General features: G+C 45.4%; 1 protein-coding gene across 1 annotated transcript in view; it reads left to right on the forward strand.

Moving 5' to 3' along the window:
- Window positions 1–26,750, forward strand: part of LOC126334896 (calcium permeable stress-gated cation channel 1-like) — a 211,224-nt gene that overhangs the window by 111,779 nt on the left and 72,695 nt on the right. The window contains 2 exon segments of the mRNA XM_049997600.1: window positions 42–227; window positions 25,698–25,778. Coding sequence (XP_049853557.1) covers window positions 42–227; window positions 25,698–25,778 — 267 coding nt within the window.

Genomic DNA, 26,750 nt, shown 5'->3' on the forward strand with positions numbered 1-26,750 from the left:
GAAAACAATTCAGAATGTTAATCATATATTTTTTTCCACAGCTCTCCATATTTGTGGATTCATGTAACATTGGCAATATTATACTTACCACTTGGCATCATAGTAATGAGGAGGTTTTCTGTGACCATGAGATTTGAAGAAAGTGACACTGCTGTTTCCCGAACATTAATGATAACAAATATCCCAAGAAAATTTTGTGATTCTGCTGATATCCGGAGACATTTTCAGTAAGTTTATGGATGCACAATTATTGAAAAACTGTTTAATGAGGTAGTCAGATGTGAACCACACATTTTTTGTTAGTGACATTATTAATAAATTTGTGTGAGAGATTCGTAGCAGAAAGTTTGAACTGCAGCTCTCCACTACCAAAGAATTAAATACTTAGTTTCAGATACGTAGTATTAGGGTCATTTGCAATATAATGCAGAGATTGGAAGTACTTCAACCTGGATATCTGGTGGTAGTGGTGTGTGATTCCTTCAGAAAGAAATGTAGTATCTCTTTTGGTCTGTGTAGCAAAAATGTGATTACACACAGAGATGAAGCTTTTACATTGATCAATGGTCAAATCCTGCCCACTGAATCATAACTGAAAATGCTGGGTCAAAAAGTGAACACACAGGTGTGGTCTGCTGTGGAGCTCCATATTCAGCAATGTACAATGAATGGTGTGCTCCTAAACAGTTGTGCACACATATGTGCCCTTCCAGTAGAGATGCCAGAGATCGCCATCAATTCTACTTACAGAGCAGACAAGCCTCCAAAACCCATGTTCTGTGAGGAGCCATGGACATCCAACACCTAGTGGTAGTTTCACTGTCCTCCTACCTCTTTCAATAGATGCTGATAACAGTAGCACATGAACATTTGACCAGCTTCACCATTTTCAAGATAATTATCCACAGGCTTTGAGATGATGATGATGATGATGATGATGATGATGATGATGATGATGATAATCTACCCTTTGTGAAAGTCACTTACCTCAATGGGTTTCCACATTTGCAGACCATATCTTCACTAAGGCTAGGGTAATCCCCTGTCAGTGTCTGCTCAAGTTACATACTTTTTGTTACCATGTCATGTGCCCTCAACACCACCAGGTGGTATCCAGTGTCACTGTGGGTAGTGGTCATAATGTTTTGGCTTACCTGTGTAATTATGAGAAATGGTTATGATGCTTCTGCATGGCCCGCTCGCTGAATAAGGGCTGTTACGAAAAAGAAGTAAAGCTCTCTACGGTGCTTTTAGTCAGTATCTAATACTTTGCTGTCTAATCACTGAAGTATTGAAATGAATGTCTACATGCACACGATTACTCTGCAGTTCAAACTGTAAGTGGCTTTTTAAAATATAATCATAAAATGCTTTTTATCTTTCATGTTTTCTTAAGGGTTATAAGAATGGTGCTTTTGATCTGTTGTTGTTCTTATTGTTGTTACTTACATGATGTACGAAACTACATTATCCACATCCATACTGGTTTGTGTTCATTAGTAGTTTTCCGTCTATGGTTTGATTCATTATAAGACAGCAATTGATAAATGTGAAAAAAAAATTGTGTATGTAATGTTTATTAACCCAAGAAAATACACTGCCTGACAAGAAGAGTGATGCTCCGAAAGGACATGGTCAGATGTCAGTGTTACTTTGTATACATTCACACTGTCAGTGATCTACATAAATGCTTAGAGCTGCAACCAGTAAACACCTCCCCTGATTCTTTAATGAATTGAACTCCTATGTATAAAACAGTTTCAAACTTCTGATTACTTTACAAATAAGTTAATACACTCATGTTTGGCATTAAGCCTGTAAGTGAAAAAATTTTAGTCACTAAGTGCTCTTATTCTCAAATACTGAATGGATACAGTCTGGATGAATTGTGTACTGAGAGTAACTTTCCATCAAGGCTATACAGTTTTAACTGTAATACTAGACTTACTGCATTAAACCTTTAACACAAGATTAGAGCTCTTAATGATGAGGTTCTGACACTTTTAAATTTCTAAATTCAATCAATTACTATAAAAAATACTGAAAATAAAATTTTTGTATTCCCTGGAAGCTATTAAATAGAGCAGCCTGCAACTAGACTGTGCCTCAAGTTAGCCATTTAGTAATATAGATTCTCTGTGACAAGCAGAGCTGCCGTCAGAGAGCATGAGACTTGTTAAGGCTTACTGTTGTTACTAGACTTGGTAGGGTATATAAGGAGTGTGAACTCTACCAGATGTTAAGTGGTTACTGTGAAGGACATAGAGATGATGTCTCCAAAATTTTTACAGGACTGTCATTGTGGCTTTCCATTTGGCAAGCTGGTCAGATTGTGCAATGTGCAGATTGTGTGGAATTTGGATGTGACAGTGGTCTGGAGTTGGGTTGCATGGGACTGTGAGAATGGACATATTCATCATTAAGGTTCCTGTTGACCACATCTGACTGAAGGAGGATCACTGTAATATGCACCAAGCACATGGTAACTACCTGCACATCAGCCTCTGCCATCCATGAACGGGTAACAGACTTCATGCAACATACTCTTATCCCACAAAATTGGTCGGAGACTAACAGCAGCCAGACTGTGGAATTGCCAACGTGTGTAACGGCGGCGTAACCGCACCCACTATTCCTCAAATTGGGCCTAGACGCCTGATGGGTTGCACAAGTTACGCCAATAGTGCGTCCCCATCTGTACCTACGATCATGATGGACTTTCCATGGCACCCAAAATCCAGCTCGGTAGCCAGCCTGTTGTGGTGGGGTCGTCATGTACCCTCTAGGTTGTAGCCCCCTGACAACACAGGGATCGTACTGCTGATACCTGAGCTGCACCCTCCCCACGTCGGCCAAGGAGTAGATGCCCGTCTCCTTGGGACATCAGGACTCCCGGCAATGGTCATCCTGCCAGGTGGCCCTTGCTGAGGCTGGGTGGCGCCCATGTGGAGAGCCCCTGGTCGGAGTGGGTGGTATCGGGATGGACGTTTCGCAGATGAAATGTCAACATGTATCAGGTCGATCTGCGGCAGAGTCTTTTAAAAAGAAAGGTACTGTCTCTGGTTCTGGTTCTCCTGCCCTTTCCCCCTTGGCCACTCCCTGGGAGGAAGGACAGGGGCGAAGTACTTTCCCCGCTATTTAGTCTGTTCTCGGACCGATGGGGGGACGTTCACCACCTCCAAGCCCATTTTCTTTGTCCAGCACATCGAGGACATCTTCGGGGAAATCGAGGCTCTCAGTAAAATGCGTTCGGGGTCCGTTCTTACAATGACCACCTCCGCCACACTGTCGGCGGCGCTCCAGGCGTGCAACCGACTAGGGGACATCCCAGTGTCCATTGTCCTGCATCTGTCACGGAATAGGACGCAGGGGGTTATTTTTCATCGGGACCTCCTCCTGCAATCTGACGAGGAGCTCAGGGCCAACCTGGAGCACCGAGGCGTGCATTTCGTCCGGCGAGTCCAGCGCGGCCCCAAAGACCGTCACATCGACACCGGAGCCTTTATCCTCGCCTTCGAGGTGGATGTTCGCCCTGAGAAGGTAAAGGTGATGTGCTACCGGTGCGACATGCGACCGTACGTCCCGCCTCCTATGCACTGCTTTCGGTGTTTGCGCTTCGGGCACATGTCGTCACGGTGTGAGGCTGAGCCCCTTTGTGGCGATTGTGGACGTCCTCTTCGTGAGGAACAAACATGCACCCCACCACCTCGGTGCGTCAATTGTTCTGGCATCCACTCGCCTAGATCTTTAGACTGCCCCTCGTATCAGAAGGAGAAGATGATTCAAGAATTAAAAACTTTGGACCGTCTCTCTTATTCTGAGGCCAGGAAGAAGTATGACCGCCTCCATCCCGTGACATTGACAACTTCCTTTGCCTCAGTCATGTCCACTCCTTCCACAGTATCCTCACCCCTATCCTGACCCGCCTCCGCCTCCCAAATCCCTCCCTTCCAAATCCTCCTCCCTCGCGGCCCCTGCCCCCTCTGCCTCAGGGGCCACCCTTCCTCCTCCGCTTCCTCGCCCCCCCCCCCCCCCCCCCTCCCGCCTGTGAGAAGCAATCCTCTTCTCAGGCGTCCATCGGGGAAACATTCCAGACACCGGCTTCCGTGGTCCAGTGTTTCAAAATGAACCCCACGCGTGAGGACCTTCTTCGGGTCCAGCCCACCATCCTCGTGCCTCATCGGACTTCCAAGAAGGCCTCCAAGAAGTAGTCTTTATCCCCCTCTCCACCTCGGCGTGTTTCATCTGACGCTCCATCTGCGAGTTGCTGCTCCCGGCCGTCCTCAGTTTCGCCGGGACGCTCTGCTGCCAGGCGTTCAGCTGGCCTGTCGTCGGCAAATGAAACTGCCCCTCCTACGCAACCCAGGAATGCGGCCGCAACTGCTGACGACTCGATGGAACAGGATCCGCCTCCTGCCGGTTGTAGTGCTGTTCTCTCGAAACCTGGACCTCCGCGGCCGTCAAGGTGACCAGCTCTTCATCCGTTTCATTCCCCCTTTTTTCTGACTAGCAATGGCTTTGTTAGATTGGAACATAAGAGGTATTCGATCTAATCAGGAGGAATTACAACTGCTCCTCTGCCTGCACTGTCCGCTCGTCCTTGGTCTCCAGGAAACCAAGTTGCACTCAAGTGACCATATTGCTTTTACCCACTATACCTCGGAGCGGTCTGACCTCACCTCTGTGGACAGTATTCCAGCTCATGGTGGGGTCATGTTGCTCATTCGGGACGATGTCTATTACCATCCCATCCCATTGACCACCCCACTCCAAGCAATAGCTGTCCGTATTACTCTTTCTGCCTTTACTTTTTCTGTTTGTACTGTCTACACTCCATCGTCATCCACAGTTAGTTGGGCTGACATGATGCACCTGATTGTTCAGCTTCCTCCGCCGTTTTTATTGTTTGGTGACTTCAATGTCCATCATCCCCTTTGGGGCTCTCCTGCATCCTGTCAGAGAGGCTCCCTCTTGGCGGATGTCTTCAACCACCTCAATCTTGTCTTCCTCTCGGACTCTACTCATACCTACTCCTACTTGGACCTCTCGATCTGTTCTACCACTCTTGCCCGTCGGTTCGAGTGGTATGTCCTTTCTGACACCTATTCGAGCGACCATTTCCCCTGTGTCGTTAGTCTCCTGCACCATACCCCATCCCCACGTCCTTCGAGCTGGAACATACCGAAAGCTGACTGGGGACTTTGCTCTTCCCTGGCAACCTTTCCGGGCCACAATTTTCTCAGTTGTGACAGTCACGTCGAATACCTCACGGCTGTTATCATCAATGCTGCCGAATGTTCCATTCCTTGTACTACCTCTTCTTCGCGTCGCGTTTCTGTCCCCTGGTAGAATGAGGCTTGTAGAGGCACTATTCGTGCTCGACGACGTGCTTTACGCACCTTGCGCCGCCATCCTAAGTTGGCAAATTGTATTGGATACAAACGACTCCGAGCGCAATGCCGTAGAGTCATCAGACAGCAAAAAAGCTTGTTGGACCTCTTTCACCAGCTCCTTTAACAGTTTTACTCCCTCTTCTGTCGTCTGGGGTGGCCTGCGCCGCCTGTTGGGCATTAAGGCCCACTCCTCGGTACCTGGCCTGACTTCAGGTAATGAGGTACTTGTTGATCCTGTGGATGTCTCAAACGCCTTCGGCCGTTTTTCGCGGAGGTTTCAAGCTCCGCCCATTACCACCCTGGCTTCCTTCCCAGGAAAGAGGCAGAAGAGGCTAGGCTACCTTCCTTCCACTCGCTGAATCTGGAAAATTATAATGCGGGAACTCGAACGTGCACTTCCACTGTCCCGGTCCTCTGCTCCGGGGCCAGACGCCATTCACGTTCAGATGCTGACACACCTTTCTCCGGCAGGCAAAAGCTTTCTTCTTCGCACCTACAATCGCGTCTGGGCCGAAGGTCAAGTCCCCATGCATTGGCATGACGCTGTCGTTGTTCCTATACCCAAACCTGGGAAGGATAGACACCTTCCTTCTAGTTACTGCCCCATTTCTCGTACAAGCTGTGTCTGTAAGGTGATGGAGTGCATGGTTAACGCTCGGTTAGTTTGGATTCATGAATCTTGACGGCTACTTACCAATGTTCAATGCGGCTTTCGTCGCCGCCGCTCTGCTGTTGACCACCTTGTGACCTTGTCGACATTCATCATGACCAACTTTTTGTGAAAGCGCCAAACGGTAGCCGTGTTTTTCGATTTGGAGAAGGCTTATGATACCTGTTGGAGAGGAGGTATCCTCCACACTATGCACAGGTGTGGTCTACGCGGTCGCCTGCCCCTTTTTATTGATTCCTTTTTAACAGATCGAAAGTTTAGGGTACGTGTGGGTTCCATATTGTCCGACGTCTTCCTCCAGGAGAACGGAGTGCCTCAGGGCTGCGTCTTGCGCGTAGCCCTTTTTGCCATAGCGATCAATCCGATTATGGATTGCATTCCACCTAATGTCTCAGGCTCTCTTTTTGTCAATGACTTCGCGATCTACTGCAGTGCCCAGAGAACATGCCTCCTGGAGCGCTGCCTTCAGCGTTGTCTTGACAACCTATACTCATGGAGTGTGGCTAATGGCTTCCGGATCTCTGAAGAGAAGACGTTTTGCGTCAACTTTTGGCGATATAAAGTGTTCCTTCCGCCATCCTTACATCTCGGTCCTGTTGTTCTCCCATTCGTGGAAACAACTAAGTTTCTAGAGCTCACACTGGACAGGAAACTTTGTTGGTCTCCGCACATCTCTTATATGGCTGCCCGTTGTACACGTTCCCTTAATGTCCTCAGAGTTCTTAGTGGTTCATCTTGGGGAGCGGATTGCACTGTCCTGCTTCGCTTGTATCGATCCATAGTCCAATCAAAGCTGGATTATGGGAGCCTCGTCTGCTCGGCCATCCCTCTTACACCGTCTCAACTCCATCCACCATCGGGGGTTACGTCTTGCGACCGGAGCATACTACACAAGTCCCGTCGAGTCTTTATGCTGAAGCTGCCAAATTACCATTGACCTACCGGTGCGGCATACTGCTTTGTCGGTATGCCTACCGGCTGTTGTCAATGCCCGACCACCCCTCTTATCAGTCCTCCTTCGCCGATTCTCTAGACCGTCAGTATGGGTTGTACGTATCTGCCCTGCTTCCCCCTGGAGTCCGCTTTCGTCGCCTACTTCGACAATTAGATTTTGCCCTTCCTACCACCTTCAGAGAGGCTGAGAGCCTGACACCACCTTGGCTCCAGGCTCTGGTTCGTATTCATCTCAACCTCAGCTCGCTCCCGAAGGAGGGTACTCCGGCTGCAGTGTATTGCTCACGGTATGTCTAACTTCGTGCGCGACTTGCCAGTCACACCTTTATTTACACTGATGGCTCCAAAACTGACTATGGTATCGGCTGTGCCTTTGTCGTCGGGGCAGTCACCTTTAAATACCGGCTCCTCAACCAGTGTTCCAGCTTTACGGCCGAGCTTTTTGCTTTCCATCAGGCCGTTCAGTAAAGCCCGTCGCCACCGCCATTCATCGTATGTACTCTGCTCTGATTCACTCGGTGCTCTTCAGAGCCTTGGAGCTCCATATCCGGTCCATCCCTCGGTGCAATGGATCCAGCAGTCCCTCCATTCTTTTGCTAATGATGGCTCTCCTGTCAGCTTTCTGTGGGTTCCCAGCCATGTAGGAGTACCTGGGAATGAGGCTGCTGATGCTGCAGCCAAGGCTGCAGTCCTCCTGCCTCGGCCAGCCTCCCATTGTGTCACGTCATCTGACGTTAGTGGGGTGGTTTGTAAGAGGCTTGTGTCATTGTGGTGGGATACATCGTCATCACTTCAAGGAAACAAGCTCCGGGGCGTAAAACCATTCCCAACTGCTTGGACAACCTCCTCCTGACCATCTCGGCGAGAAGAGGTCCTTCTGACCAGGTTGCGGATTGGGCATTGCCGGTTTAGCCACCGCTACCTGCTCTCCGGTGACCCAGCCCCGCAGTGCCCTTGTGGTCATGCATTGACAGTGCGCCATGTTTTATTGTTGTGTCCCCGTTTCAGTCAATCTCGTGTTGTCCTGTGTCTGCCATCTACTTTACAGGATATTTTAGCTGATGACACTCGAGCATGTGCTCATGTTCTTCAATTTATCACTTTGAGTGGCTTGTCCAAAGACATCTAACTCTTCCACTTATTTTATCTGCATCTTTGTAAGAACTTTCTGGTGTTCCCCCCTTGAGTTTTACTAGATTCTATGTGCTCTTACAATTGTGACTGGGTGCTAATGGCCTCAGTAGTTGAGTGCCCTTCGACCCAAAAAAAAATTCATGCTATGTTAAAGATCATCTGTGCATAATGCCTGCATAGACTATTGTTTGTGCTTCAAAGTAATTGTATTAACATGAGCCCTCTGGCAACAAATGGACCACACTGCTGATGCCCCCACCCCCTCCCCCCAGGGGGTCCACCACTCTTCTGTGGATAGGTGCGTAGCGAACACGGGACCCTGAGCTAATACGGCCATCCTTCTTTCCCGTGCTGCATAGATTCCTTTTCTGCATCCTTCCCTATCCCCCATCTTCGCCCCCCCCCCCCCCTCCCCTCACCACTGGCTCTTTCCATCCCTTTCCCTCCCTCTGGGAGTATGTTTTGTGCCAACGTCCAGAGACGGACGCTCAAAAATGTATTCACATTCCTCGCTTTCTCTGCTTGCATGTCTTCATCCTTCCTTTGTCCTTCTTTTTTGCTTACCTCTTTTCATTACCCTTTTCTCCGCTGCGGTGTTTGAGACCTCTTCTTTCCTTTCCCTTTCTTTGTTTTTCCCTTTCTCTTTTTTCCTCCCAATGCGTGTCTGAAGGCCGACCCATGCATTTTCATGCATAGCCGGTGATGGGGTAACACGTAATTCCCCGCCCCTGGTAGACAGGTAGGACACGTAGGACCAGGCAGGGGTGATTACCCGAGCTGTTACCTTCCGAAATTGCCGATTGGTCGCTCCGTTCGTTTCTTGGGAGGTGTAACCTGAGGTATGAACAATCACCTAAGGCGGGAGTGCCCTCAGAGAGGGCCCCCACAAGGGAGGAGTGCACCATCGGAGATGCTGGTAATCATGGGGGATTCTTCCGCAATGGTTTCCTCATCTTCCACTATGTCTGCTCACAAGCGTAAGTTCACCGAGTCTCAGCCACAGACAGTTCTTCCATCGTTGCCACAGTTCCTTGGTGTTTCTCGGTCTGACGAAGGTCACGACTTCTCCACGGTCAACCCTTTCATTATTCAGAAAGGTGTCAACGCAATTACAGATCCTGTAAAGTCTTGTTCCAGATTACGGAATGGCACCTTGTTGTTAGCAACAGTCAGTGCCCTCCAGGAATAGTAAACGCTGCGTACTTCACTGCTGCACACCTTCCCTGTCCAGGTGGAAGTGCACCACACTTTAAATTCCTCACGTGGAGTCGTTTATGAAAGCTCCCTCGACAGATTGTCTGACGAGGAAATTCAACACTACCTGTCTGACCAGGGCGTAACGGCTGTTCATAGTCATGAAAAGGGTGGACACGAACATCGTTCCAACCCGTACTGTCTTCTTGACATTTGGCAGAGTTCAACTTCCATCGAACATAAAAGCGGGCTATGAGATAATTTCCGTTCGTCCCTACGTCCCAAACCCTATGCGTTGCTATTGGTGTCAGCGGTTCAATCATACCAGCCAGTCCTGTTCCAACCTGGCCAAATGTGTTAGTGTGGCAAGGATGCCCATGAGGGTGCTTGTCCACCTCCATCCCCTCGTTGCATCAACTGTATGGGTGACCATGCTCCTTCCTCTAGACATTGCCACATTTTTAAAGACAAAAAGCTCATTCAGGAAAAGGTGTCAACCTTTGCTGCTCGAAAATTATTCGCCAGTCTAAAGCCCACTGTGCCTCAGACAGGAAAATACAGCACTGTCCTTGCCTCTCCTCGGCCAACAAAGGAGGCAGCCACGCAGATTTGTGATCTCACCTTTAGTGCCACGGTCATGAGATTGGCCAGCGCAAAGATCGCCCGTTCAACCTCCGCACTTTCGCCTGCTCGCTCTATGGCTCACCCTTCATCGGGTTCTGCTAAATCTCGAGCCCAAAAGTCAGGCACATGGACTTCCAAAAAAAGAGCCTACTCGTGAAGATTTTTTTTACATACCCCAACTTCACAACCATTGGTTCCTCCATCTAAACATCCTGTTTCCAAGCAGGCTAATAAGAAATCCAGTCCCTCCCCTTCTCTGCCACGGCGTGTCTCATCTACAGCACCACCTGGTGGTAACCGCCCTCAGCCGTCTTCTGTGTCGCCGAGGTGCACTGCTGGCGGCTGATCAACCGGACGATTGCTGGTGGCAGGAGCTGCTCCTGAACAACCTGTGGATCAGGATCTTCTGCCTTCGGCTGGGTGCCGTTCCAAGCTGTCGGTCGCAAGCTTTGAGCAGTCGTTGAGTTGACGGCAACCTTGGTCACATTCTTCCATTTTCTGTCCACCCTATGTCCATTATTCATTGGAATATCCTCTGTATTCGAGCCAATCGGGATGAATTGATGATCCTCTAACGATCCTACTTGCCAGACATCTTCTGTCTTCAGGAAACAAAGCTGCATCCCCACGACCACTTTGCTTTCCTCCATTTTCAGTCAGTCCGATTTGATCTCCCAGCTGTTGAAGGCACTCCAACAAATGGAGGGCTCATGATTCTTCTCCATGAAACTCTCCATTATCACCCAATCCCCTTAAACACTTCCTTCCAAGCAGTCGCTGTCCGTCTTCCCCTTTCTGGATACACCTTCTCTCTTTGTACTGTATACATTCCATCGTCCACATCAATGGCACGAGCTGATCTCCTTCATCTTCTTGGTCAGCTTCCACCCCCCTATTTGCTGGTTGGGGACTTCAATGCCCACCACCCACTTGGGGGATCTCCACATCCTTGTCCACGTGGCTCACTATTGATAGATGTCTTCCACCAAGCGGATCTTGTTCGCCTCAACACTGGGGACCCTACAGGTTTGTCTGCCTCTACAACAAATTTCTCTCATTTGGACCTTTCGGTCGGTACAGTTCCACTAGCTCGGCGCTTCGAATGGTTCGCCCTTGCTGATACACTCCTGAGTGACCACTTTCCAAGTGTCCTTCGATTGCAGCCACAACTGCCGTGTATGCGCTCATGACACTGGCAGTTTGCCCAAGCCGATTGGACACTTTTTTCGAGTCTAGCGACATTCGATGACAGTCACTTTCCTAGCGTCGATGATGATGTCACTCATATTACAGATGTTATTCTTACAGCTGCGGAACGTTCAATACCTCGCACCTCTGAATTGCCCCGGCGCCCCCCAGTTCCTTGGTGGAACGAGGCATGCCACGACGCTGTAAGTGAGCGGCGACATGCTCTTCGCGTTTTCAGACACCATCCTACTTTGGCCAACTGTATCCGCTATAAGCAGTTATGTGCGCGGTGCCATTGCGTCATCTGCGATAGCAAGAAGGCAAGCTGGGACTTCTTTACTAGCTCATTTAACACCTTAACTCCCTCCTCGGAAGTTTGGAGTCGGATTCGACAGTTATCAGGCACGCCTAGTTTCTCCCCGGTTTCTGGGCTCACTGTCTCGCATGATACATTAGTGGACCGCGTCACAATTTCGAACTCGTTGGGTCAACATTTTGCTGAGATTTCGAGCTCGTCAAATTACCCGCCAGCATTTCTCCCGAAGAAATGTGCAGCGGAAGTGCAACCTCTTGCTTTCTCCTCTCTAAATCGTGAAAGCTACAATACTGTTTTCTCCATGCAGGAACTCCAACATGCACACTCCTCTTCTTGCTCCTCTGCCCCAAGACCAGATGGTATCCACATCCAAATGTTGCTGCATTTATCATACCATAGTCTGCATTACCTCCTTCGCCTTTATAATCGAACTTGGACTGACAGTACTTTCCCCAGATGATGGCGGGAAGCTATCGTCATTCCTGTTCTGAAACCTGGAAGTGAAAAACATCTCCCCTCTAGATATCGCCCCATTTCTCTCAGGAGTAGTCTATGTAAGGTTTTGGAGTGTATGGTTAATCACTGTTTAGCTTGGTGGCTGGAGCCTCGCAGTCCCCTATCTGCCAAATTTGATTTCCAAAAGCATCGTTCTGCAGTTGACCATCTTGTTGCTCTCTCCATTTATATCATGAACAATTCTTTCCGGAAACGCCAAAGAGTAGCAATATTTTTTGATCCGGAGAGAGAATACGATACCTGTTGGAGGACAGGCATCCTCCGTGCAGTGTTCTCTTGGGGGCTTTCGAGGTCGGTTGCCCCTTTTTCTTCACGAATTTATGGCAGAGCGCACATTTAAAGTGTGAGTGAACACTACTCTCTCCCGTACTTTCTCCCAAGAAAACGGGGTATCCCAGGGCTCCGTGCTAAGTGTTGTACTGTTTGCCATTGCCATAAATCCAATTATGGAATGCCTCCTTCCTGATGTCTTGGGCTCCCTCTTTGTGGAAGATTTTTGCGATCTTGTACAGCTCTCAACAGACCAGCCTTCTTGAACGACTTCTTCGAGGCTGTCTTGATCACCTCCACTCTTGGAGCATAGAAACAGGCTTATGCTTTTCTTCCAGTAAGACTGTTTGTGTTAATTTTTGGAGTAGTACGGAGTTTCTTCCACCTTCCTTACATCTAGGACATGTCAACCTTCCATTTTTGGACATCGCTGAATTCTTGGGTCTTATGTTTGACAGAAAACTGTGCTGGCCCTCCCACGTTTCCTATCTTTCAGCTTGCTGTCTGCGATCCCTCAACACCCTCCATGTCCTGAATGATACCTCTGGAGGAGCGGACCGAATGGTCCTTCTCCGCCTCTATCATGCCTTAGTGCACTCAAAATTGGACTATGGAAGCATAGTTTACTCCTCTGCTTGGCTGTCTATTCTTCGGCGTCTCTACTCTATCCACCACCGTGGATTATGTTTAGTGTCTGGAGCTTTTTACATGAGCCTTGTGGAAAGCCTTTATGCTGAGACTGCTGAACCTCCACTGTCCAATCGGTGAGCTGTCCTCCTAAGTCGTTACGCTAGCCATTTGTCTTCAATGCCTGCTAATCCGGCCCATGACATTTTTTTCGACGCCTCCTTGGATTTAGGGTATACAGGCCGCCCTTCCTCCCTACTACCACGGGAAGTCCACTTCCGTCAACTGCTCCATTCTCTTTCCTTCCACTTTCCTAAGACTTTCTTGACATCTTGGGGTACAGCACCGCCTTGGCTCTGTTCCCGGACCTGCCTTCACTTGTTTATTGTCTGACATTTTCTGCTTTCTGTGCACAAATGAAGGAAGCCACATTTATTTACACTGAAGGCTCTAAAACATCGTTAGGTGTAGGGACTGCCTATATTGTTGGCAACACCCCAAATCGATTTCGGCTTCCAGACTAGTGTTTGGTTTATGCTGCGGAGCTTTACGCTGTCCATGCTGTCCAATACATCAGTTGCCATCAGCGGATACAGTATGTTATCTGTCCAGATTCTCTCAGCTCTCTCCTCAGTCTCCTAGCTCTCTGCCCTGTTCACCCTCTGGTCCACCAGATTCAGGACTGCCTACACTTGTTCCACTTGGGGAGCTTCTCTGTGGCGTTGCTCTGAATCCCAGGACACTTTGGTATCTGTGGAAATGATGCGGCCGACATAGCGGCCAAGACTGCAGTCTCTCTTCTTTGGCCAGTTATTCGCATGATTCCCTTCGCCGATTTACAGAGTGTTTTATGTCATCGTGTTGTTCTTTTATGGCACGCACATTAGTCGACACTTCCCCATAATAAATTGCGGGACATGAAAGTTCTTCCCTGTGCTTGGACCTCTTCCTCCCAAACACATCGTTGGGAGGAGGTAATTTTAACTAGACTCCGGGTAGGGCACTGTCTTTTTAGCCATCGACATCTTTTAAGCAGCGATCCTTCCCCACTCTGTCCCCACTGCCCTCAGCTGTGGACGGTGAGACACCTTTTACTTGAGTGCCCCTATGTTACTCTGGTACGCGCCCATCAACAGCTGTCGCCTGATATATCAACCATTTTAGCAGATGACACGCGCTCAGCCGATCGCGTTCTCGTGTTTATTAGTTCCAGTGAGATGACATCAGTCATTTGAAGTTCTTTTTGGGGACAACCAACCCCTTTCTGTAGTGGTTTTTTAAGCTTTCCTTCGGCTTCTAGTTTCTTCAATTTTTTGAGGTTTGTTCCCATTGCTGCTGGTTTACACTTTCGTTTTTTTACATTTTCCTAAGTCACAGACCGGGCACTAATGACCAAAGCAGTTTTGCGCCCTAAAAAAATTAGATTTTCGTCTTCCTAGGGCACCAGGACTCCCAGAAATGGCCATTGTGCTAGATGGTCTCTGCTGCGGCTGGGTTACACCTGTGCGAAGAGCCCCCAGTTGGAATAGGTGCCATTGCAGCAGACGTCTGGCTCTCTCATAAGACAGGTACAGAAAGTTCAATACACATAGTTATAATTCTACTGATTTCTCTATCATGTCTTCCCTATGGGAATAATGACAAGCCAGACATGTAGGAGCAAAGCAGTTTATCTAATTTACTTCCACTGTGTTCGTTTTAAGGAACATATTGAAGATCAATGTGGAGAAGTCGAGCCATGTGCAGTGGATGATTATTGGTTAAAGCCTCCTCTGCTGCACAATCTACAGCTGTTCAGGCATGTGAACATCTGGTTAGCTGACCAGTGATCATTGCCCCACACAAGACTTTGAATATGGTTCAAGGAATCATCTTCCACCACCTTCTGTTCCAAAAAGATGAGGAGCTATGGGCTAATTTTGAGCAATGAGGCTTATATTTTGTTTACGTCTCGCCACCAATGAGATGCTTTCGATGCTTGCACTTTGGTCATGTATCATCCTGCTGCATGGTGGATCCAAAATATGGTAACAGTGATCATCATTTCATGAAGGTAGTCCTTGTGAACAACTACTTTTGTGTGTCAGTTGCATGGAACACTATCTGCCACATTCACCGATTTGTTCACGCCTCAAGAAAGCATGAAAAATACAGGGTTATAAACCTGTTGACCATCTGTCATATACTGTCATATACTGAGGCAAATAAAAATATTAATGCCTATGTCCTTTTGACGTGATGTCCAGTTAGCAAAAGTCACAGCTGCCACTCACACTACCTGATTTTTCTTTTTTTTTTTAATTTAGTTGTTCTACTGGACTTCTCTCACTGTTCCCACAGCACTGTATTCAGGAACCACTTTCTGCACTTGGCCAGAGGAGCAGTTTTATCCTCAGATGTTGTCCTGGTGACAGGGCTCCCTCCTTCTAGAAATCGTCAGGTCAGAGGCCAGACACCAGCAAGTGAATGAAGGAACCACACCCTGTGGTTCTCTGGACTGTCTGCTCTTAATCAGTCCACACTGTCATTGCTGACAGGCCCTTAAAAGAATCTTGGCCACCAAAGACTTTGGCGATGGTTGGGTTTGGGAGGAGAATTTGAATGAAGCTACTGCAGTGACACCAGAGGTGCCAGATGCTCTCATGCCATTGGATTCTTTAACAAATAGTCATCCACTGCATATTTTCCCCAATGACTGGACTTCTCCACATTGATCTTCAATATGTTCCTTAAAACGAACACAGCGGAAGTAAATTAGATAAACTGCTTTGCTTCTACATGTCTTCCTTGTCACTGTTCCCATAGGATAGACATTGTAGAGAAAGCAGTAGGATTCCACCTCCAGCATGGGGAGTGACCAGACCTGACCCCACCATGCCTAATCTGAACACCTGTAATATGATCATTAAGTGGAACTGTAATGAATATTTCTTCCACCTGCCGGAACTACGCCACCTTACTTCTTTCTCATCTTAAATTTGCATTGCTCTACCAGAAAAAAAACTTTACTGATGACCGACCCAACCACTCTGTGGTTATTGTTCATTGTCAGAACCTCCGTGGCCTCGTAAAGGGCCACCTGCCGGAACTACGCCACCTTACTTCTTTCTCATCTTAAATTTGCATTGCTCTACCAGAAAAAAAACTTTACTGATGACCGATCCCACCACTCTGTGGTTATTGTTCATTGTCAGAACCTCCGTGGCCTCGGAAAGGGCCCCTGGAAGGGTCTATACATAGGTTCGCGCAGATGTGGTCAGCGAGTGGACTGCCCTTTGCATCACTTTAGAAGAAACAGCCATGCGAGTGCAGATGACCTCAGGGATCACCTTTTACATGCCTCTAGGCAGGCCTCTTACTTACCTTGAGTTGACCACATTAATCCAACAACTGCACCCACTCCACCTCCTCCTCATTTCTCATACTTGTGGATTTCAGTCATCTGATCAGCCCTTCTACTTGGCTAGCTTCTTACTGACCGTACCATCTCTCTCCTCAATGGTGTACTTGCTGATGGTGCAAGTATAGTAATAACATCCAAAAACCAAAAATTAAGTGATGTAATTGTAAATGATGTTTTTCACAAAATTATTAAGTGGTTCTCAGCAAACTGACACTCTTTAAATTTTGATAAAACACAGTATATACAGTTCCGTACAGTAAATGGCACGACTCCAATAATAAATATAGACTCTGAGCAGAAGTCTGTAGCTAAGGTAGAATTTTCAAAATTTTTACGTGTGTCCATTGATGAGAGGTTAAACTGGAAGCAACACATTGATGGTCTGCTGAAACGTCTGAGTTCAGCTACGTATGCTATTAGGGTTATTGCAAATTTTGGTGATAAGAATCTCAGTAAATTAGCTTACCATGCCTACTTTCATTCACTGCTTTTGTATGGTATCATATTCTGGGGTAATTCATCGTTGAGTAGCAAAGTATTCATTGCTCAAAAACGTGTAATCAGAATAATTGCTGGAGCCCACCCACGGTCATCTTGCAGACATCTATTTAAGGATCTAGGGATCCTCACAGTAACCTCACAGTATAGCTATAACACCAGGAGAAAGGATGATCTTCACTATGCAGGGTTAAATCTTTGGCACAGAAGGGGGTAAATTATGCTGCCACGAAAGTCTTTGGTCACCTACCAAACAGCATCAAAAGCCTGACAGATAGTCAACCAACATTTAAAAATAAATTAAAAGAATTTCTAGATGACAACTCCTTCTACTCATTGGCTGAATTTTTAGATATAAATTAAGGGAGGGAAAAAAACTAACTTAAGCATTAGTGTCATGCAATATTTTGTGTAATGTAATATCTTGTACGGACCTCTTTCATTAACCTGACACGTTCCACATCATTACGAAGTGTCGTATTCATGATCTATGGAACAAGTATTAATCTAATCTAATCTAATCTCTACCCACTTCAGTGCCACGCATGGCATGTTTTCAGCTATTGATCCAATGATCTATTCCCCAAGTCTAAAGTATACTAGTCACTATACGATAAACTGTCTGGCAGTCGCCACTTTCTGGTGACACTGTTGCTTCCTGGCCAACACCAGATGGATGGACTGTCACATTAGGTCCTTCAAAGAGTCAATGCACAGTTGTATGACTCTGCTAGTGCCTCCACCCCCTCTCTGTTGAGAAGACACTGCAAGTGTCTCCTTTGCAATCAACAGTGCCACAGGAACTTCTATTTACCTTTCTACAGGTAGCATCTGTCACCAGCTGGTGCCATGGTGGATCAAAGACATTGCAATAGCTGCTCAGGCTCACCAAAGAGCCTTGCAACGTCCTTTTCAGACCAGCCTTATCACAATTGAGCTACTTCGTGCTAAGCTTGCTGTCTAATTAAATGCTGTAAGAAGGAATGCTGGAAGTGCCAAGTCTCTTCCCTAGGAATACAAGCCTCTTCATACTAGGTATGGGACAAGCTCCATAGTCTTCTGCACTCAACAACTGTTCTGGGTCTTGAGGGTGGTCTTTGTACCAATGTTTGGATTTTTACTGCAACCCATTTTGCAACAGCATTGGTGTCCTCTTCTTACCTGGCTAGCTTTCTGCTGTAGAAAAGACAAATTGAATCCCCCCCACATGTAACCCCTCTCGTCAAGCCAAATCATATAAGGACCCTTTCATTGACTGGGAACTGCTTCAAGCTTTTGCCTTCTCTCATGATATGGCCCTGGCCCTGATTCAATTCATAATCAAATGCTCCAACACCTGGATGTTATTTGAAGACTACATCTACTCAGGGTCTTGGACTGTATTTGGCTTGAAGGTCACTTCCCTTCACAATTGTGAGATAGTATCTTTGTCCCAGTCCTTAAGCCAGGCAAAAGCCCAGTGTCTCTTGACAGCTGCTGACTGATTAGCTTCACCTACATGCTGTGAAAACTGCTCAGAAGCCAGGGCGAGCAGATTATGGTGGGCTCTAGAGTCCCTGAGCCTGTTGGCCTCCCCTCCCTCCCCTCTGTCAGTGTGTGTTCTGGGGGAGGGGGGGGGGGATGGGTGGTGGCAATCCAGCAGGCTTTTTCTAAGCACAAACACCTCATTGCAGTCTTTTTTTGACCTACATAAGGCATATGACGCTGCTTGGCACCATCACATTTTACTTACCTGCCTGACTGATGCTTAAGAACACCCTACAGGGCATTGCCCTGAGTGTTGCACTCTTCCCCATCCAGCTCCAATATACCATCAGGTGGGCCTGTGCATGGACCCTTTCCTGTGGTTTGTATTGAAAAAATGCAGGTTGTGCATTTCTGTCATCATTCTGTGGCCCATCCTGATCGAGCTTGGGTATGCAGTGCTTGAAGTCATTACACAGTCTTGTTTTGGGCCCCCCTTTTGATAAAAAGAGGACTTTGTTGCCCCATATTAGTCAAGTAAAGACTAGTTGCATGTAGAACCTTAAGATGCTGTGGTTCCTTGCCCACACATCTTGAGGTGTGGATTATACTCCCCTCCTGTGTTTACTGAGCTCTAATCTCGTACCAGCTGCACCATGGTAGCCAGTTTTATGGCTCAGTAGCACCTTCATACTTTGTCTGGCTTCTGGCATCATCTACATTAGTTTTTTCGACAATCTCCGTGCCAAACCAGTGATAGTACCTCTTCAGTTGTGACAATAACAACTCTTTTGTCTCTTGTGCAATTGCCATTTGAAAATACCAGGATCATCCAATGTATCTCATCCTTTTTTGCATACAAGAAGAGTTGACCCTCTGATACCTGCCCTTGGATGGGATTACTGGTTGGATTATGCTTTGCAGCACTTTGCCAGGATCTCTGCTTCTACTGACTGGAAAGTTTTCCCAGTGTTTTCTCATATCCCGGCCCCCCTTCCCTCCTCTAGGTTGGGACCCAAGCCACAAATTAGAACAATCTTTTTTGTGGTCTTAGTCTGTCACCCCTGTGACCTTCCAGTGTCAGTTGGGCCAGTTCTTCAGGAGTTTCAGGGTGCTACTACGAGGGTGATCCCATAAGTACCTGAGCCAACAAAGAAAACACAGAAATTTTGGAAAAAAGTGTTTATTTTTTGACATAATTTCGTTTCATGTCTATACACTTTTCCCAGCGAAGTTTATTAAGTTCTGTACCCGTTTATAATGAGAACTGTCTGACTCCTCAAAATAGCCATTAACTGCCAACATCAAATCTTCATTCATCGAAAATCTTTGACCATTGAGCCATTTTTCAAAAGTTTGGTAACAGACAATAATCCAAGGGGGCTAAATCTGGCAAATAGTGCATGAGGTAGCAGTTCAAATTTTGATTGATTAATTTTGGGCATTGCAATAACTAACTTGTAAGTTGGTACATTGTCCTGAAGAAACAACACTTTCTTGTTGGCCAAATGCAGCCGTTGTTGCTTGCTCTCTCTCTCTCTCTCTCTCTCTCTCTCTCTCTCTCTCTCTCTCTCTCTCTCCTCCCCCCCCGTCCCCTCCACCCCCACCCCCCTGCCACCGAACATTGCAGTAAGTTCACATAATACTTGTATTCTTGCCATTGATAATTTTTCCTTTTTCAAGGTAGTCAGTGAAAATTATCCCATTCACATCCCAAAATACTGATGCCATGAACTTGCCTGCAGATAAAAAGCTCTTCACCTTCTTTGGAGTTGGTTCTCCAATTTGTGACCATTGTTTTGATTGTTCTTTTGTCTCGGGAGTGAAGTGGCGGACCTATGTTTACATTGCAATCAAATGGCACAAAAAAGCGGCTTTGTTGCTGCAAAACTACTCTAAACACTCAATTGAAACATCTTTGTGACACTGTTTCTGCTGGAGTGTGAGCAAATGCGGCACAGATCTTGTATACAGTTTTCTCATGTCCAAATTTTCAGATAATATGTGATGTACCGCACTTTTTGAAATGCCTACTGTGTGTGCTAGCTCGCACACTTTCAGTTGACAATCATCCAGTCTCCCCCCCCACCCCCCCCCATGAACCATGGACCTTGCAGTTGGTGGGGAGGCTTGCGTGGCTCAGTGATACAGATAGCCGTACCGTAGGTGCAACCACAATGGAGGGGTATCTGTTGAGAGGCCAGACAAACGTGTGGTTGCTGAAGAGGTGCAGCAGCCTTTTCAGTAGTTGCAAGGGCAACAGTCTGGATGATTGATTGATCTGGCCTTGTAACAATAACCAAAACGGCCTTGCTGTGCTGGTACTGCAAACGGCTGAAAGCAAGGGGAAACTATGGCCGTAATTTTTCCCGAGGACATGCAGCTTTACTGTATGATTAAATGATGATGGCGTCCTCTTGGGTAAAATTTTCCGGAGGTAAAATAGTCCCCCATTTGGATCTCCGGGTGGGGACTACTCAAGAGGATGTCGTTATCATCAGAAAGAAAACTGGTGTTCCACGGATCGGAGTGTGGAATGTCAGATCCCTTAATTGGGCAGGAAGGTTAAGAAATTTAAAAAGGGCAATGGATAGGTTAAAGTTAGATATAGTGGGAATTAGTGATGTTTGCTGGCAGGAGGAACAAGACTTCTGGTCAGTTGACTACAGGGTTATAAACACAAAATCAAATAGGGGTAATGCAGGAGTAGGTTTAATAATGAATAGGAAAATAGGAATGCGGGTAAGCTACTACAAACAGCATAATGAACGCATTATTGTGGCCAAGATAGATACGAAGCCCACACCTACTACAGTAGTACAAGTTTATATGCCAACTAGCTCTGCAGATGACGAAGAAATTGAAGAAATGTATGATGAAATAGAAGAAATGTATGATGAAATAAAAGAAATTATTCAGATAGTAAAGGGTGATGAAAATTTAATAGTCATGGGTGACTGGAATTCGGCAGTAGGAAAAGGGAGAGAAGGAAACGTAGTAGGTGAATATGGATTGGTGCTAAGAAATGAAAGAGGAACCCGTCTGGTAGAATTTTGCACAGATCACAACTTAATCATAACTAATACTTGGTTTAAGAATCATGAAAGAAGGTTGTATACATGGAAGAAGCCTGGAGATACTAAAAGGTATCAGATAGATTATATAATGGTAAGACAGAGATTTAGGAACCAGGTTTTAAATTGTAAGACATTTCCAGGGGCAGATGTGGACTCTGACCACAATCTATTGGTTATGACCTGTAGATTAAAACTGAAGAAACTGCAAAAAGGAGGGAACTTAAGGAGATATGACGTGGATAAACTGAAAGAACCAGAGGTTGTACAGTGTTTCAGGGAGAGCATAAGGGAACAATTGACAGGAATGGGGTAAACAAATACAGTAGAAGAAGAATGGGTAGCTTTGAGGGATGAAGTAGTGAAGGCAGCAGATAATCAAGTAGGTAAAAAGATGAGGGCTAGTAGAAATCCTTGGGTAACAGAAGAAATATTGAATATAATTGATAAAAGGAGAAAATATAAAAATGCAGTAAATGAAGCAGGCAAAAAGGAATACAAATGTCTCAAAAATGAGATCGACAGGAAGTGCAAAATGGCTAAGCAGGGATGGCTAGAGGACAAATGTAAGGATGTAGAGGCTTATCTCACTAGGGGTAAGATAGATACTGCCTACAGGAAAATTAGAGAGACCTTTGGAGAAAAGAGAACCACTTGTATGAACATAAAGAGCTCAGATGGAAACCCAGTTCTAAGCAAAGAAGGGAAAGCAGAAAGGTGGAAGGAGTATATAGAGGGTCTATACAAGGGCGATGTACTTGAGGACAATATTATGGAAATGGAAGAGGATGTGGATGAAGATGAAATGGGAGATACGATACTGCGTGAAGAGTTTGACAGAGCACTGAAAGACCTGAGCCTAAACAAGGCCCCTGGAGTAGACAACATTCCATTAGAACTACTGACGGCCTTGGGAGAGCCAGTCTTGACAAGACTCTACCATCTGGTGAGCAAGATGCATGAGACAGGTGAAGTACCCTCAGACTTCAAGAAGAATATAATAATTCCAATCCCAAAGAAAGCAGGTGTTGACAGATGTGAAAATTACTGAACAATCAGTTTAATAAGCCACAGCTGCAAAATACTAGCACGAATTCTTTACAGACGAATGGAAAAACTAGTAGAAGCCGACCTCGGGGAAGATCAGTTTGGATTCCGTAGAAATGTTGGAACACGTGAGGCAATACTGACCTTACGACTTATCTTAGAAGAAAGATAAAGGAAAGGCAAACCTACGTTTTTAGCATTCGTAGACTTAGAGAAAGCTTTTGACAATGTTGACTGGAATACTCTCTTCCCAATTCTAAAGGTGGCAGGGGTAAAATATAGGGAGCGAAAGGCTATTTACAATTTGTACAGAAACCAGATGGCAGTTATAAGAGTAGAGGGGTATGAAAGGGAAGCAGTGGTTGGGAAGGGAGTGAGACAGGGCTGTAGTCTCTCCCCAATGTTATTCAATATGTATATTGAGCAAGCAGTGAAGGAAACAAAAGAAAAATTTGGAGTAGGTGTTAAAATCCATGGAGAAGAAATAAAAACTTTGAGGTTCGCCGATGACATTGTAATTATGTCAGAGTCAGCAAAGGACTTGAAAGAGCAGTTGAATGGAATGGACAGTCTTGAAACGAGGATATAAGATCAACATCAACAAAAGCAAAACGAGGATAATGGAATGTAGTCGAATGAAGTCGGCTGATGCTGAGGGATTTAGATTAGGAAATGACACAATTAAAGTAGTAAATGAGTTTTGCTATTTGGGGAGCAAAATAACTGATGATGGTGGAAGTAGAGAGGATATAAAATGTAGACTGGCAATGGCAAGGAAAGTGTTTGTGAAGAAGAGAAATTTGTTAACATCGAGTATAGATTTAAGTGTCAGGAAGTCATTTCTGAAAGTATTTGTATGGTGTGTAGCCATGTATGGAAGTGAAACATGGACGATAAATAGTTTGGACAAGAAGAGAATAGAAGCTTTTGAAATGTGGTGCTACAGAAGAATGCTGAAGATTAGATGGGTAGATCACATAACTAATGAGGAAGTATTGAATAGGATTGGGGAGAAGAGAAGTTTGTGGCACAACTTGACCAGAAGGAGGCATCGGTTGGTAGGACATGTTCTGAGGCATCAAGGGATCACCAATTTAGTATTGGAGGGCAGTGTGGAGGGTAAAAATCGTAGAGGGAGACCAAGAGATAAGTACACTAAGCAGATTCAGAAGGATGTAGGTTGCACTAGGTACTGGGAGATGAAGAAGCTTGCACAGGATAGAGTAGCATGGAGAGCTGCATCAAACCAGTCTCAGGACTGAAGACCACAACAACAACAACAACATCCAGTATCGCTTTGTGGATTTTCTTCACGGTTTCTGGAGGTTTATTTGGTTGACCGACGCGACACTCGTCTTGGCAGCTAGTACGGCCTCGTTTAAACTCAGCTACCTGTTGTCAACAATGGAGCAGACTCTGCCAAAGTAGAATCTAGCTCAGCTTTAATATTGGTTGCACTGAGGCCTTTCAAAAAATATTGTATCACATAACGATGACCAGTTTTCTCTATTTTCACAAGTTCACTCATAGCGTTCATTATTGATGGCTGCCAAACAAATAATAAACAATGTGAAGTCTTCAAACTTGAAACATACGCTTCATAGATCATATACTTTCTAATCCAGAGAAATTTTTCCTACGACGACTGCCATCTCTTGGTCAGGTCAGTTACTTATGGGACCACCCTCATATCTTCTACAGTGACAGCTGTAAAATTTTGGATAAGATGGGAGACACTTTTACACCTCCTGCCAGTCAGGGACACCATTCACTGCCAGGAACGTCTAGTATTTTTGCAGCGGAGCTGATAGCCATTAAGAGCCCTCCATATTGTTAAAGTGGCCTCTGTTGACTGTGTTTTAGTGTGCAGTGACTCAACAAGCAGTTTTCAGGCTATTGACCAATGTTACTCTTGTCACCCTGTAATCTCCTCTATTCATGACCTTGGTAAACTTAGTCAAACTGACTGCTTGGTTGTCTTTCTCAGAGTCTGAAGTCATGTGGATATACTACGGAATGAACTGGTAAACCATTTGCCTAGAGAAGTGATTACTCATCCCTATTCATTTTGCTTCTAACAGGTGCAGATTTGGGGAAGCAAATAAGACCCCTGCCCAGTCAGAGATGGAACAGCATTTGGCTGACTATTGCCTCTTCTAATAAAGGCTGCACTACAAAGATTACTACTACTGCATGGCCATCTTCCTAACATTTCCCATGGAAGGAATCCAGTCTCCAATATTGCCTCCAGATTGGTCATACCAAGCTAACCCATAGCATCATTTTACGTAAAAAGTCACCCCACATGGTACATGTGAAGCCTTACAAACTGTAGTTCATATCCTGGTGAAACGGCCCCTTGTAGCCCTCCATGTGAAGTACGGCCTTCCGAATTCTGTGCCTCAAATATTGGCAGGCAGTTCAGGGGTGGTTGAAATGATTCTCCATTTTCTGCATGAAATTAGCTTTTCTTTTCAGATTTAAGGTTTTAAGCTTGGTGCAGGTGCAGGGTGGTTGCGATTGGTGTCTCCCTTACTACATGCTGGGCTGTGGGAATCCTGATTCTCTCTCTTTGACCAGCTCACTCTTGTCCCCATCTTACTCTGTTTTAATTGCTTTTAGATGTAGTTTGTCTGCTTTTTTGCTCCACCCTATTTTCTGTATGAGAGGAAGTATGCTGTTGAATAGTGAATACTCTTTAACATCTTGACTACAGGAGAGCAGGGGTGGGGCAGCTCTGGATATTCCAGATAAGATCCCATGGTCGATAAGATCACCAGATCTGTCCCCAATAGAACACATGTGGGACCAGCTTGGACATCAACTGTGCCCCATTGCCATTATCTGGGATACCAAGGACTTGGTTCAACAGTTGTGTGTCACCTTGCCTCTGGAGAGAACAAAAGTGCTTAAGCACCCTATCCAAACTGAATCAATGCATGCATTCATCCCAGAGGGGATGCAACATCATACTGGTATGTGAGCTCATACTGCCAAGTTCTTTAAAATATGATAAAATTTTGTTGTCACTGAAGTAATGTCAAATACTCAGTCTGTGAACTTTTGTCCTCCACCTCCCCCCCACTGAGTGGTTTGCTTTGTCAGGCAGTATATATATGATAAGATTATGTGAAGTAAGTAATTATACAATTTAAATATTGTGCAGGTAACTTGTAGAAATTACAAGCTGTCTCACAGAACATTTAAGTCACTATGAAATATTATTTTGTTAATGCAACTTGTAAATGCTTGTTGTTTCAATGAAAATCCTATGATTTGATGTGATTTCTACATCTTTTGTAATATTTTTCTTACTAATTTTCAGAGAAGCACATCCAGATGTAGAAGTTGATGAAGTACAATTAGCATATGACATAACAAGAGTGAGTGCACTTGAGAAGCAGAGGTATTATATGTTATCATATTTACACCAACTCTAAAATTTTTACAATATTTCTTTAATTTTATCCATTGTGGTTTGTATTCTAGCTTTAAATTAGTAGTATTAGTAGCAGTAGCTGCTGATGCTTCTTCTTCTTTCAGTCCAAACACTGGTTTCATGCAACTTCCCATGCTAGTCTCTCCTATGCAAGCCTATTCACCCTCCAAAAAGTACTGCAACCTACATCCTTCTGAATCTGCTTTCTGTATTCCATCACTTGGTCTCCCTCTACAATTTTTATCCCCTACACTTCCCTCCAGTATTAAATTGGTGATCCATTGATGTCTCACAATGTGTCCTATCATCCCATACTTCCTTCTAATTGGGTTTTGACACAAATTTCTTTTCTCATCCGTTCCGTTCAGTACTTCTTCATTGGCTATGTCTCTGCTCATCTAATCTTCAGCTTTCTTCTGTAGCACCCCATTTTCAAGCTTCTCCTCTTAACTGTTCGTTTCCATGCTTCGCTTCCATACACGACTACACTCCAAACAAATACCTTCAGAAAAGACTTCCTAACGCTTAAATCTATATTCAGTGTTAACAAATTTTTCTTCTACAGAAATGCTCTTCTTACCATTGCCAGTCTACATATTTTTCCTCTCTACTTTTGCCGTTATCAGTTATTTTGCTGCCCAAAAAAACGAAACCTATCTACCACTTTAAGTGCCTCTTTTCCTAATCTAATTCCTTCAGCATCACGTGATTGAATTTGACTACATTCCATTATCCTCATTTTGCTTTTTTATGTTAATCTTACATCCTCCTTTCAAGATACTGTCTATTCTGTTAAACTGCTGTTCAAAGTCTCCTACTCCCTCTGACACAATTACAATGTCATCTACAAACTTAAAGATTCTTATTTCTTCTTCCTGAACTTTAATTCCTACTCCAAATTTTTTTTGTCCTTTACTGCTTGCTCAGTGTACAGATTGA

The sequence above is a fragment of the Schistocerca gregaria genome, chromosome 2 (assembly GCF_023897955.1).
Source record: "Schistocerca gregaria isolate iqSchGreg1 chromosome 2, iqSchGreg1.2, whole genome shotgun sequence".
Classification (NCBI taxonomy): domain Eukaryota; kingdom Metazoa; phylum Arthropoda; class Insecta; order Orthoptera; family Acrididae; genus Schistocerca; species Schistocerca gregaria.